We start from the raw sequence: 14,800 nt of genomic DNA on the forward strand, positions 1-14,800 counted from the left end.
GTGGATCCACCTGCTCTGGTTCCTTGCCCAGAACAAAAGAGGGAGCATCGCCTTCATCGTCAGAATCCTCACTGTCTGATTTAGACTTTCACCTTCATTTATTTATTTAAAAAGGACAACACATATTAATGAACACAAAGTGTAAATTTGTCAGATTATAGCCATGGGCTAATTTCCATCTGCAGTCCCTGACAGACTATAAGAATTAATTGGGAGGGTGGACTTTTTTCTGGTTCCGGAGCACAGCGGTGTTCTGCTGTATCTGTTAGCTGTTTGAACTGAGCTGTTTGAGTTCTTTGAATTAACAGTCTTTTTCAAGACTTTTTTACTTTTTTTTACTTTTTCACCGTGCTCCAACGCCTAAAGAAGACCTCTAACGGTCGAAGCATCGCGACGGAGCTCTTTTATCAGCTAACCTTCATCAGCGTTGGCAAGCTAACTAGCTTGCTAACGCTTTCGTTTTTATTTTTATTTTATTTTTTAGCACTGTTGTCGTGCTGCTCCACAGCCTGCCTAGTGGATTTTTATTTTATTTTAGCACTGTTGTCGTGCGTTACCTGTGCTGCTCCACAGCCTGTCCAGTGGATTTTTATTTTATTTTTTAGCACTGTTGTCGTGCGTTACCTGTGCTGCTCCACAGCCTGTTCAGTGGATTTTTATTTTATTTTTTGGCACTGTTGTCGTGTGTTACCTGTGCTGCTCCACAGCCTGTCCAGTGGATTTTGATTTATTTTTAGCACTGTTGTCGTGTGTTACCTGTGCTGCTCCACAGCCTGTTCAGTGGATTTTTATTTTATTTTTTAGCACTGTTGTCGTGCGTTACCTGTGCTGTTCCACAGCCTGTCCAGTGGATTTTTATTTTATTTTTTACCACTGTTGTCGTGTGTTACCTGTGCTGCTCCACAGCCTGTCCAGTGGATTTTTATTTTATTTTTTACCACTGTTGTCGTGTGTTACCTGTGCTGCTCCGCAGCCTGTCCAGTGGATTTTTATTTTATTATTTTATTTTATTTTATTTTTTTTTTTTAGCACTGTTGTCGTGCGTTACCTGTGCTGCTCCACAGCCTGTCCAGTGGATTTTATTTTATTTTTTAGCACTGTTGTCGTGCGTTACCTGTGCTGCTCCACAGCCTGTCCAGTGGATTTTTATTTTATTTTTTACCACTGTTGTCGTGCGTTACCTGTGCTGCTCCACAGCCTGTCCAGTGGATTTTGATTTTGATTTTATTTTTTTGGGCGCTGTTGTCGTGCGTTACCTGTGCTGCTCCACAGCCTGTCCAGTGGATTTTTATTTAGCGCTGTTGTCGTGCGTTACCTGTGCTGCTCCACAGCCTGTCTAGTGGATTTTTATTTTGTTTTAGCACTGTTGTCGTGCGTTGCCTGTGCTGCTCCACAGCCTGTCCAGTGGATTTTTATTTTTATTTTATTTTATTTTTAGCACTGTTGTTGTGCGTTACCTGTGCTGCTCCACAGCCTGTCCAGTGGATTTTTATTTTTATTTTATTTTTTAGCACTGTTGTTGTGCGTTACCTGTGCTGCTCCACAGCCTGTCTAGTGGATTTTTATTTTATTTTAGCACTGTTGTCGTGCGTTACCTGTGCTGCTCCACAGCCTGTCTAGTGGATTTTTATTTTGTTTTAGCACTGTTGTCGTGCGTTGCCTGTGCTGCTCCACAGCCTGTCCAGTGGATTTTGATTTTGATTTTATTTTTTTTGGCACTGTTGTCGTGTGTTACCTGTGCTGCTCCACAGCCTGTCTAGTGGATTTTTATTTTATTTTTTACCACTGTTGTCGTGTGTTACCTGTGCTGCTCCGCAGCCTGTCCAGTGGATTTTTATTTTATTATTTTATTTTATTTATTTTATTTTTTTTAGCACTGTTGTCGTGCGTTACCTGTGCTGCTCCACAGCCTGTCCAGTGGATTTTTATTTTATTTTTTAGCACTGTTGTCGTGCGTTACCTGTGCTGCTCCACAGCCTGTCCAGTGGATTTTTATTTTATTTTTTACCACTGTTGTCGTGCGTTACCTGTGCTGCTCCACAGCCTGTCCAGTGGATTTTGATTTTTATTTTATTTTTTTGGGCGCTGTTGTCGTGCGTTACCTGTGCTGCTCCACAGCCTGTCCAGTGGATTTTATTTAGCGCTGTTGTCGTGCGTTACCTGTGCTGCTCCACAGCCTGTCTAGTGGATTTTTATTTTGTTTTAGCACTGTTGTCGTGCGTTGCCTGTGCTGCTCCACAGCCTGTCCAGTGGATTTTTATTTTTATTTTATTTTATTTTTTAGCACTGTTGTTGTGCGTTACCTGTGCTGCTCCACAGCCTGTCCAGTGGATTTTTATTTTGTTTTAGCACTGTTGTTGTGCGTTACCTGTGCTGCTCCACAGCCTGTCTAGTGGATTTTTATTTTGTTTTAGCACTGTTGTCGTGCGTTACCTGTGCTGCTCCACAGCCTGTCTAGTGGATTTTTATTTTGTTTAGCACTGTTGTCGTGCGTTACCTGTGCTGCTCCACAGCCTGTCTAGTGGATTTTTATTTTGTTTTAGCACTGTTGTTGTGCGTTACCTGTGCTGCTCCACAGCCTGTCTAGTGGATTTCTATTTTGTTTTAGCACTGTTGTCGTGCGTTACCTGTGCTGCTCCACAGCCTGTCTAGTGGATTTTTATTTTGTTTTAGCACTGTTGTCGTGCGTTGCCTGTGCTGCTCACAGCCTGTCCAGTGGATTTTTATTTTTATTTTATTTTTTAGCACTGTTGTTGTGCATTACCTGTGCTGCTCCACAGCCTTCTAGTGGATTTTTATTTTGTTTTAGCACTGTTGTCGTGCGTTACCTGTGCTGCTCCACAGCCTGTCTAGTGATTTTTATTTTGTTTTAGCACTGTTGTCGTGCGTTACCTGTGCTGCTCCACAGCCTGTCTAGTGGATTTCTATTTTGTTTTAGCACTGTTGTCGTGCGTTACCTGTGCTGCCCACAGCCTGTCTAGTGGATTTTTATTTTGTTTTAGCACTGTTGTCGTGCGTTGACTGTGCTGCTCCACAGCCTGTCCAGTGGATTTTTATTTTTATTTTATTTTTTAGCACTGTTGTTGTGCGTTACCTGTGCTGCTCCACAGCCTGTCTAGTGGATTTTATTTTATTTTAGCACTGTTGTCGTGCGTTACCTGTGCTGCTCCACAGCCTGTCTAGTGGATTTTTATTTTGTTTTAGCACTGTTGTCGTGCGTTACCTGTGCTGCTCCACAGCCTGTCTAGTGTCGGATTCCCTGTTGGGAATCCGCTAGCTTAGCGTAGCTACTAGCTCTTAGCCGTTTTAGCATGGCGGCTTCTCCTGTCTCTCCCGTACTTTTCTGCTCTGGGTGTGAAATGTTTAGTTATTCCTCGGCCTCTTTTAGCAGTAACGGTACATGTAATAAGTGCAGCTTATTCGTAGCTTTGGAGGCCAGGCTGGGCGAATTGGAGGCTCGGCTCCGCACCGTGGAAAATTCTACAGCTAGCCAGGCCCCTGTAGTCGGTGCGGACCAAGGTAGCTTAGCCGCCGTTAGTTCCCCCCTGGCAGACCCCGTGCAGTCGGGAAGGCAGGCTGACTGGGTGACTGTGAGGAGGAAGCGTAGCCCTAAACAGAAGCCCCGTGTACACCGTCAACCCGTTCACATCTCTAACCGTTTTTTCCCCCCCTCGACGATACACTCGCCGAGGATCAACTCTGGTTATTGGCGACTCTGTTTTGAGAAATGTGAAGTTAGCGACACCAGCAACCATTGTCAATTGTCTTCCGGGGGCCAGGAGCAGGCGACATCGAAGGACATTTGAAATTGCTGGCTAAGGCTAAGCGTAAATTTGGTAAGATTGTAATTCACGTCGGCAGTAATGACACTCGGTTACGCCAATCGGAGGTCACTAAAATTAACATTGAATCGTGTGTAACTTTGCAAAAACAATGTCGGACTCTGTTGTTTTCTCTGGGCCCCTCCCCAATCAGACCGGGAGTGACATGTTTAGCCGCATGTTCTCCTTGAATTGCTGGCTGTCTGAGTGGTGTCCAAAAAATGAGGTGGGCTTCATTGATAATTGGCAAAGCTTCTGGGGAAAACCTGGTCTTGTTAGGAGAGACGGCATCCATCCCACTTTAGAGGGAGCAGCTCTCATTTCTAGAAATCTGGCCAATTTTTTGGGATCCTCCAAACTGTGACTGTCTAGCGTTGGGACCAGGAGGCAGAGCTGTGGTCTTATACACCTCTCTGCAGCTTCTCTCCCCCTGCCATCCCCCTATTACCCCATCCCCGTAGAGACGGTGCCTGCTCCCAGACCACCAATAACTAGCAAAAATCTATTTAAGCATAAAAATTCAAAAAGAAAAAATAATATAGCACCTTCAATTGCACCACAGACTAAAACAGTTAAATGTGGTCTATTAAACATTAGGTCTCTTTCTTCTAAGTCCCTGTTGGTAAATGATATAATAATTGATCAACGTATTGATTTATTCTGCCTAACAGAAACTTGGTTACAGCAGGATGAATATGTTAGTTTAAATGAGTCAACACCCCCGAGTCACACTAACTGTCAGAATGCTCGTAGCACGGGCCGGGGCGGAGGATTAGCAGCAATCTTCCATTCCAGCTTATTAATTAATCAAAAACCTAGACAGAGCTTTAATTCATTTGAAAGCTTGTATCGTAGTCTTGTCCATCCAAATTGGAAGTCCCAAAACCAGTTTTATTTGTTATTATCTATCGTCCACCTGGCGTTACTGTGAGTTTTCTCTGTGAATTTTCCAGACCTTTTGTCTGACTTAGTGCTTAGCTCAGATAAGATAATTATAGTGGGCGATTTTAACATCCACACAGATGCTGAGAATGACAGCCTCAACACTGCATTTAATCTATTATTAGACTCTATCGGCTTTGCTCAAAAAGTAAATGAGTCCACCCACCACTTTAATCATATTTTAGATCTTGTTCTGACTTATGGTATGGAAATAGAAGACTTAACAGTATTCCCTGAAAACTCCCTTTTGTCTGATCATTTTTAATAACATTTACATTTACCCTGATGGACTACCCTGCAGTGGGGAATAAGTTTCATTACACTAGAAGTCTTTCAGAAAGCGCTGTAACTAGGTTTAAGGATATGATTCCTTCTTTATGTTCTCTAATGTCATATACCAACACAGAGCAGAGTAGCTACCTAAACTCTGTAAGGGAGTTAGAGTATCTTGTCAATAGTTTTACATCCTCATTGAAGACAACTTTGGATGCTGTAGCTCCTCTGAAAAAGAGAGCTTTAAATCAGAAGTGTCTGACTCCGTGGTATAACTCACAAACTCGTAGCTTAAAGCAGATAACCCGTAAGTTGGAGAGGAAATGGCGTCTCACTAATTTAGAAGATCTTCACTATCCTGGAAAAAAGAGTTTGTTGTCTATAAGAAAGCCCTTCGTGAAGCTAGGACATCTTCTACTCATCACTAATTGAAGAAAATAAGAACAACCCCAGGTTTCTTTTCAGCACTGTAGCCAGGCTGACAAAGAGTCAGAGCTCTATTGAGCTGAGTATTCCTTTAACTTTAACTAGTAATGACTTCATGACTTTCTTTGCTAACAAAATTTTGACTATTAGAGAAAAAATTACTCATAACCATCCCAAAGATGTATCGTTACTTTGGCTGCTTTCAGTGATGCCGGTATTTGGTTAGACTCTTTCTCTCCGATTGTTCTGTCTGAGTTATTTTCATTAGTTACTTCATCCAAACCATCAACATGCTTATTAGACCCCATTCCTGCCAGGCTGCTCAAGGAAGTCCTACCATTATTTAATGCTTCAATCTTAAATATGATCAATCTATCTTTGTTAGTTGGTTATGTACCACAGGCTTTTAAGGTGGCAGTAATTAAACCATTACTTAAAAAGCCATCACTTGACCCAGCTATCTTAGCTAATTATAGGCCAATCTCCAACCTTCCTTTTCTCTCAAAGATTCTTGAGAGGGTAGTTGTAAAACAGCTAACTGATCACCTGCAGAGGAATGGTCTATTTGAAGAGTTTCAGTCAGGTTTAGAATTCATCATAGTACAGAAAACAGCATTAGTGAAGGTTACAAATGATCTTCTTATGGCTTCGGACAGTGGACTTATCTCTGTGCTTGTTCTGTTGGACCTCAGTGCTGCTTTTGATACTGTTGACCATAAAATTTATTACAGAGATTAGAGCATGTCATAGGTATTAAAGGCATTGCGCTGCGGTGGTTTGAATCATATTTGTCTAATAGATTACAGTTTGTTCATGTAATTGGGGAATCTTCTTCACAGACTAAAGTTAATTATGGAGTTCCACAAGGTTCTGTGCTAGGACCAATTTTATTCACTTTATACATGCTTCCCTTGGGCAGTATTATTAGACGGTATTGCTTAAATTTTCATTGTTACGCAGATGATACCCAGCTTTATCTATCCATGAAGCCAGAGGATACGCACCAATTAGCTAAACTGCAGGATTGTCTTACAGACATAAAGACATGGATGACCTCTAATTTCCTGCTTTTAAACTCAGATAAAACTGAAGTTATTGTACTTGGCCCACAAATCTTAGAAGCATGGTGTCTAACCAGATCGTTACTCTGGATGGCATTTCCCTGATCTCTAGTAATACTGTGAGAAATCTTGGAGTTATTTTTGATCAGGATATGTCATTCAAAGCGCATATTAAACAAATATGTAGGACTGCCTTTTTGCATTTACGCAATATCTCTAAAATCAGAAAGGTCTTGTCTCAGAGTGATGCTGAAAAACTAATTCATGCATTTGTTTCCTCTAGGCTGGACTATTGTAATTCATTATTATCAGGTTGTCCTAAAAGTTCCCTAAAAAGCCTTCAGTTGGTTCAGAATGCTGCAGCTAGAGTACTGACGGGGACTAGCAGGAGAGAGCATATCTCACACGTGTTGGCCTCCCTTCATTGGCTTCCTGTTAATGCTAGAATAGAATTTAAAATTCTTCTTCTTACTTATAAGGTTTTGAATAATCAGGTCCCATCTTATCTTAGGGACCTCATAGTACCATATTACCCCATATAGAGCGCTTCGCTCTCAGACTGCGGGCTTACTTGTAGTTCCTAGGGTTGTAAGAGTAGAATGGGAGGCAGAGCCTTCAGCTTTCAGGCTCCTCTCCTGTGGAACCAGCTCCCAATTCAGATCAGGGAGACAGATACCCTCTCTACTTTTAAGATTAGCTTAAAACTTTCCTTTTCGCTAAGGCTTATAGTTAGGGCTGGATCGGGTGACCCTGGGACCATCCCTTGGTTATGTTGCTTTAGACGTAGACTGTGTTTCATAATTATTGTATGGCCTTGCCTTGCATGTGGAGCGCCTTGGGGCAACTGTTTGTTGTGATTTGGCGCTATACAAGAAAAAAGTTGATTGAGTTGATTAAACAATTTACAGTAAAAACACACAAACATCACAGGAGCTTACAATACAACAACAGACTACATTACATAGGGGTAACTACTACAACAAGACACAGACTACACAAAAGACAGGAAACAAAAGGACACTGACATGATCTGAGCATGAAGATTAGTTTACACAAACTCAGTCAAAGGAGGACACAGTTAAAAAACAAAAACAAAAAGCTACATGTACATTTCAACTGGAATAAGTTAATTCAAATTGCAAGTCTAATTTCATACATTTATATATTTTAAAAACCATAACTTTAAGAACAATAACTTATAAAGTGCTGTAGTGCATTGCACATTCCCTACAGTTCTTCTTAGTTTCTACAATTGAGTTCATAATGCTCACATTTTTTATGTGATTTGAGCCACTCCTTTAAGTGACTTTTGAAGGCTTTAATGCTTGGAGCCTCTCTCACTGTAGTTGGCAAAGCGTTCCATTGGAGACTGCCTTTGTAGGACAGAACATTTTGTGCAAAAACTGTTTTTCGCAGAGACACTTCACAGTCCCCTCTACTGGTGACCCTCAGACCAGGACTATGACTCAGACTCTGACGACACGCTACGCGCTCTGTCTTGCTTCAATTAAAAAAAAAACAAAAACTGACGCACTTGTTCAACATTCATAAGACGCCTCATTAAAAAAAAAAGAACGTTTTCACACTTGATGGCTCAAAGTCATGCTTCTGTAAACTGCTGCCTTGTTTGTACAAACCGAGGCACAGTTCGCTCTGAGAGACCACAGCAGATGACACAAAATATTATGTCATGTCGGCTCTTAGCTCCACAGAAACAAAGCTGATCGCGCTCCTGCAAAGCCCCCCTGCTGCTTTGATCACTGCGTACAAATACGCAGTGATCAAGGATCACCTCCTCAAAACTTTTGAACTGTCAGATGCTGAAAGGGGCAGCCGCCTCTTCTCTCTGCAGAGGCTGGAGGACAGCAAGTCCTTCAGAGTTCATGGAGAGAATGCTGCAGCTCTGGCCGGTCTTTTTGTGCAGCAACTCTCTCCTCTTGTGGATATAGCGCTGGAACAACACCACGATCACAGACTGCCGTCAGCTTGCAGAGAGGCCGACAAATTCTTGCTGGCCGCCAGCACCACAGCATGACTGGCAGCACTTGCCACATCACATGCAGCGGCAGAAGCCCCACACTACACACCAGCACCGCTGCGGAGAAGCTGCAGTTCCTGCACAAAGGTTAAACGATCTAACGAAAGTCCAGATTTCTTGTTTCGTTTGGGCCTCGTTGTCCCTTCATTATGTGCTGTGTGACCGAGCTTTTACAGAGTGTCCCCATGTGGTCAAAGATATTTGAGTAATATGTAGAAATTTGTTTTGTGAGGACATGTATGTACCAAATGATTGTAAAAACAGACAGCTGACACTATTAAAACAGTGTTGCTTTGGAACACTATTGGAGAAACACATTTTAAGTGTCCATTAAAAAGTGGTAACAAGATGCTAACACACCTGGTACTCATATGTGTAGCTGAATTGTGCATCCACCATCTGTATGTAGCAGCATTTGCTTGGCCCCATATAGAAACGCAGCTGCTTCTTCCAGGCCCACGAATCAAGACTGCTGACGCCTGCCTGGTTAAGCTGCGTCACCACACTGATGTTGTGGATAATATCCAGGATCAAGGCCTTCAGCTTAAGCTGCAGGACACTGGATTCTAAAGAAGAACATGAAAAGTGATATTCAGGCAGATTTAGCAAAGTAATGCAAATACCAAACAAATATTTGAACATGCAAAGGAAACACTTTTGTTGCCAAAAAGACACTGTATTTTTATTTCAAAACAGCTAAAGTGTGGTTTTCCCTTTAGCTGGAAAACCTGCAACCTGTATATGAAAGCAGCTTATATGTCAAATATATGCTTTATATGGCCATAGATGTCACCTTCGAAATACATGATAACTGAAATCTGCTTCTGTACACTAATCTGAATGAAGAAGAGGAGCTGGGCCTTCAAGAATGAGCCCCTACACAGCATCTGACTTGTTTACACTTTATGAAATAACCAAAGCAGGAGGACAGCATGGATAAGGTAAGGCTAACTGCACAATCGATCTAAATTTCAACAACTTTATTTACATAAAATAAAGCAAACATATGCATGTTTCGCACTGCATTGAAGCGGTCCCATGCATCCAGGCACTATTAATGATGTTTACATCTGTTTAGTTGTGACAAGAAGTAGTCTATGCTAAGGATTTTTTGTTTGCTTCACACATTAATTAGCCTATTAGCTTCTGCTTGCTAACACTGTGTGTGCATTATAAATAAATAAACAATGTGAGTGAAGAGACGATCCCAAAGCATCGAAAAAATATAGTCTAGGTTGTAATTAGGCAAATCCTCCTTTATAAAGACTGCAGTTATGTCTCAGTGCCAGGTAACAGTAATAATAATAATAATAATAATAATAATAATTTCTTTTGTTGTACATTAGTACCAGTTGATGATATACCAGTTAAATAGACAGTTCCCAGCCCTAATAAACTTTTTTTTAACCGCTTTTCATGCAGCCAATATATATATATATATATATATATATAATATATATATAATATATATATATATATATATATATATATATATATATATATATATATATATATATATATATGTTCATTCAGTTGTTTAATTTTGCAGAAAAAATGCAGATCACAGACATGACACAAAACTAAAGTAATTTCAAATGTAACTTTCTGGCTTTAAGAACACTATAAGAAATCAAGAAAACAATTGTGGCAGTCAGTAATGGTTACTTTTTTTAGACCAAGCAGAGGGAAAAAATATGGACTCACTCAATTTAGAGGAATAAATTATGGAATCACCCTGTAAATTTTCATCCCCAAAACTAACACCTGCATCAAATCAGATCTGCTCGTTAGTCTGCATCTAAAAAGGAGTGATTACACCTTGGAGAGCTGTTGCAACAAGTGGACTGACATGAATCATGGCTCCAACACGAGAGATGTCAATTGAAACAAAGGAGAGGATTATCAACTCTAAAAGAGGGTAATCATCACGCAATGTTGCAAAAAGATGTTGGTTGTTCACAGTCAGCTGTGTCTAAATTCTGGACCAAATACAAACAACATGGGAAGGTTGTTAAAGGCAAACATACTGGTAGACCAAGGAAGACATCAAAGTGTCAAGACAGAAAACTTAAAGCAGTATGTCTCAAAAATCGAAATGCACAACAAACAAATGAGGAACGACTGGGAGGAAACTGGAGTCAACGTCTGTGACCGAACTGTAGAAACCGCCTAAAGGAAATGGGATTTACATACAGAAAAGCTAAACGAAAGCCATCATTAACACCTAAACAGAAAAAAACAAGGTTAGAATGGGCTAAGGAAAAGCAATCGTGGACTGTGGATGACTGGATGAAAGTCATATTCAGTGATGAATCTGGAATCTGCATTGGGCAAGGTGATGATGCTGGAACTTTTGTTTGGTGCCGTTCCAATGAGATTTATAAAGATAACTGCCTGAAGAGAACATGTAAATTTCCACAGTCATTGATGATATGGGGATGCATGTCAGGTAAAGGCACTGGGGAGATGGCTGTCATTACATCATCAATAAATGCACAAGTTACGTTGATATTTTGCACACTTTTCTTATCCCATCAATTGAAAGGATGTTTGGGGATGATGAAATCATTTTTCAAGATGATAATGCATCTTGCCATACAGCAAGAACTGTGAAAACATTCCTTGCAAAAAGACACATAGGGTCAATGTCATGGCCTGCAAATAGTCCAGATCTTAATCCAATTGAAAATCTTTGGTGGAAGTTGAAGAAAATGGGTCCATGACAAGGCTCCAACCTGCAAGCTGATCTGGCAACAGCAATCAGAGAAAGTTGGAGCCAGATTGCTGAAGAGTACTGTTTGTCACTCATTAAGTCCATGCCTCAGAGACTGCAAGCTGTTATAAAAGCCAGAGGTGGTGCAACAAAATACTAGTGATGTGTTGGAGCGTTCTTTTGTTTTTCATGATTCCATAATTTTTTCCTCAGAATTGAGTGATTCCATATTTTTTTCCCTCTGCTTGGTCTAAAAAAGTAACCATTACTGACTGCCACAATTTTTTTTCCTGATTTCTTATAGTGTTTCTTAAAGCCAGAAAGTTGCCATTTGAAATGACTTTAGTTTTGTGCCATGTCTGTGATCTGCTTTTTGCTACAAAATTAAACAACTGAATGAACATCCTCTGAGGCCGGTGATTCCATAATTTTTGCCAGGGTTATATATATATATATATATATATGATAAATCGCATAACAGGTATCATGGATCAGTTTAAAATACCTGAAGAGGTCATGTTGCCTTATGCTGAAGAGGACATGCCTTTGAAATGGGTGTTTCAACAAGACAATGACCCCAAGCACATTAGTAAATGAGCAAAATCTTGGTTCCAAACCAATAAAATGAATGCCTCGCAGATGTGAAGACATCATGAAAAACTGTGGTTATACAACTAAATACTAGTTTAGTGATTCACAGGATTGCTAAAAAAGCAGTTTGAACATAATAATTTTGAGTTTGTAGCATCAACAGCAGATGCTACTATTATTGTGAACACCCTCTTTTCTACTTTTTTTACTAATAGCCCAATTTCATAGCCTTAAGTGTGTGCATATCATGAATGCTTGGTCTTGTTGGATTTGTGAGAATCTACTGAATCTACTGGTACCTTGTTTCCCATGTAACAATAAGAAATATACTCAAAACCTGGATTAATCTTTTTAGTCACATAGCACTACTATTATTCTGAACACTACTGTATACATTATATATACATACAGTGGTGGGCACACTTCCGATAATCTGACAACTGATAATAACCGAAGATAAAGTTTTCATTATCGGATTATCTTTTCAAATAACTTTGAAAACCATTATCGAACTAATTATCTTCCGATTAATTTTTGTCTGATAACTTTTAGACCGTTAACCTAGTAAACAAAGGTAAACACGTGTAGTTCTAGCCTCTGCAAATAAAGAAGAGCTGTTTCTAGAAGAAACCGCTCTATCCACTACAGGCAAAAGAGAACTGGTCACCAAAAAAAAAAAAAAATCATTTCTTTTAACACCATACTGATACGCGGACAATATCACCCAAGTCATCCAGAGGCATATATTTTTAAATTACGGTTCAAATTTTAACCAAACTTATTTCAGACAAGTTATTTAAATGAACGTCACTTCTGAAGTTTTATAAAGTGAAAATATCAGATATATGTTTTAGTTTTAAAGTAATGCGCTAATTTTTAAGGTTTTAGTGTGGGCATGCTGTGCCCAGCAGTGCATTATGGGTGATATGTTAATCTCAGTACGGTAATCTCAGTTCTCGACAGGAGAATGCATTTGAGACACTCTGATCAGGACAACAGCATTAAACCTAAAACTCTTGTGAATATATTCTCTGGGTTTATAGACGTTGTTTTTGTGTTTGCTTTTATTAAATTCCACACATCTTAAATGTAGACAGTAGCAACACAGATTATCTGGAATTTTGTTTTGGCAGGTTTTCAGGGTCTCTACTGCCATCTACTGGCCAGTAGTGTTCATGGGAGTGCTCAGACTAAAGCTGGGCAGACACTGTACCACAGAACCGCACGGTGTAAAAGTTCAGAGCGCATGATTTATGTTCTCACACACACTGTACGTTCAAAAACCACACGTCGGACTTTTGTTTCCAGAAGCAAAACATAATCAGAAGCTTGTTTTTCAAACTTAATTTACAAAAACACTCAATGGGAGACATCAAAGTTTAAAAAACAAAACAGAACAAAAAAAACTACAAGACAGGTGTGCGGTGTTTTCGGAACACACAGAAGCCCTGCGCCCTGCGAACGCAAAGGCCTCGCAGGTACGTAGGGCTTAACCAAGTCCGCCAAGTAGGAAGGCGCCAGTCCATGAACAATTTTATAAACCAACAATAAAACTTTAAAATCCAATCTGGCAGAAACCGGTAGCCAATGAAGGGATGCCAGAATGGGAGTAATGTGGTCAAACCTTCTACTTTGTGTCAAAATTCTGGCAGCAGCATTCTGCACCAACTGAAGTCCTCGAATGCTAGACTGCGGCAGGCCAGAGAATAAAGCATTACAATAATCCAATCTAGAAGAGACAAATGCGTGAATCAGAGTCTCAGCATCAGCCATAGACAGGATGGGGTGAATCTTTGCTATATTTCTCAGATGAAAGAAAGCAGTCCTCGTAATGTCCCTAATGTGGAGGTCAAAGGACAACGTAGGATCAAAGATTACCCCAAGGTTCCTCACTTTGTCAGTATGATGTATAACACATGAACCTAGGCTAAGCGCCAGCTGATCAAATTGGTGCCGATGTCTTGCTGGGCCAAGAACCATCATTTCAGTCTTATCAGAGTTCAAAAGTAGAAAGTTGCTAGACATTCAACTTCTCACTGCTGCAAGACAGTCCTGTAAAGATTTTATGTGGACAGGATTTCCAGCAGCTATTGGCATATACAACTGAGTATCATCAGCATAATAATGAAAAGCAACCCCGAAACGCCGCAAAATGTTCCCAAGGGGTGCCATATACAGGGAAAAAAGCAAGGGACCCAGAACGGATCCCTGCAGAACCCCGAACTTCATGCCCTTAAAGTCAGAGGTAGTGTCATTGCACAAAACACAATGGGAACGACCAGACAGATAAGACATCAGCCACACAAGAGCAGTTCCAATAATCCCGAAACAGTTTTCTAGCCTATCAAGTAGAATATGATGATCAACTGTGTCAAACGCAGCACTGAGATCCAACAACACCAATGCTGTAGTAGTATCCGAGTCCATTGCTCACAGAAGATCATTAACTACTTTAATAAGTGCTGTTTCTGTGAAGTGATGTTTTCTAAAAGCAGACTACAGTGGCTCAAAAAGGTCATTCTCAGTAAGATAGTCCACAAGCTGCCGTGAAACCACCTTTTCCAGAATTTTAGAGCAGAATGATAGATTTGATATCGGCCTATAATTTTTCAATTCACCAGGATCAAGATTAGATTTCTTGAGTAGTGGTTTAACCACTGCAGATTTAAAACAATTTGGAACAGATCCAGAGTTTAAAGAAAGGTTAACAATTTCCAGCACAGTCGGCCCAAGAATGGGCCAAAGATCCTTAAACAATTTTGTTGGTATAGGATCAAATAAACAAGTTGTGCTTCGAGTAGACATCACGAGTTTCGTCAGCACACCTTGTGAGATACTGTTAAATTCTGTGAATCTAGGTAGCACCTCAGTAGTAGTCCCCAGCTCAGTAGCTGGATACAATGATTCAACCAAAGTATGCTGAGATGTGCTCCAC

At 40.3% G+C, this 14,800-nt stretch overlaps 1 protein-coding gene across 1 annotated transcript in view; it reads right to left on the bottom strand.

The window, feature by feature from the left end:
• Nucleotides 1–14,800, bottom strand: part of LOC117508088 (cytoplasmic dynein 2 heavy chain 1) — a 370,951-nt gene that overhangs the window by 167,574 nt on the left and 188,577 nt on the right. The window contains exon 36 of the mRNA XM_034167743.1: nucleotides 8,922–9,127. Within this exon, the coding sequence (XP_034023634.1) occupies nucleotides 8,922–9,127 (206 nt within the window). The remainder of the gene's footprint in view (nucleotides 1–8,921; nucleotides 9,128–14,800) is intronic.

The sequence above is a fragment of the Thalassophryne amazonica genome, chromosome 4 (genome assembly GCF_902500255.1).
Source record: "Thalassophryne amazonica chromosome 4, fThaAma1.1, whole genome shotgun sequence".
In the NCBI taxonomy this organism is placed as follows: Eukaryota; Metazoa; Chordata; class Actinopteri; order Batrachoidiformes; family Batrachoididae; genus Thalassophryne; species Thalassophryne amazonica.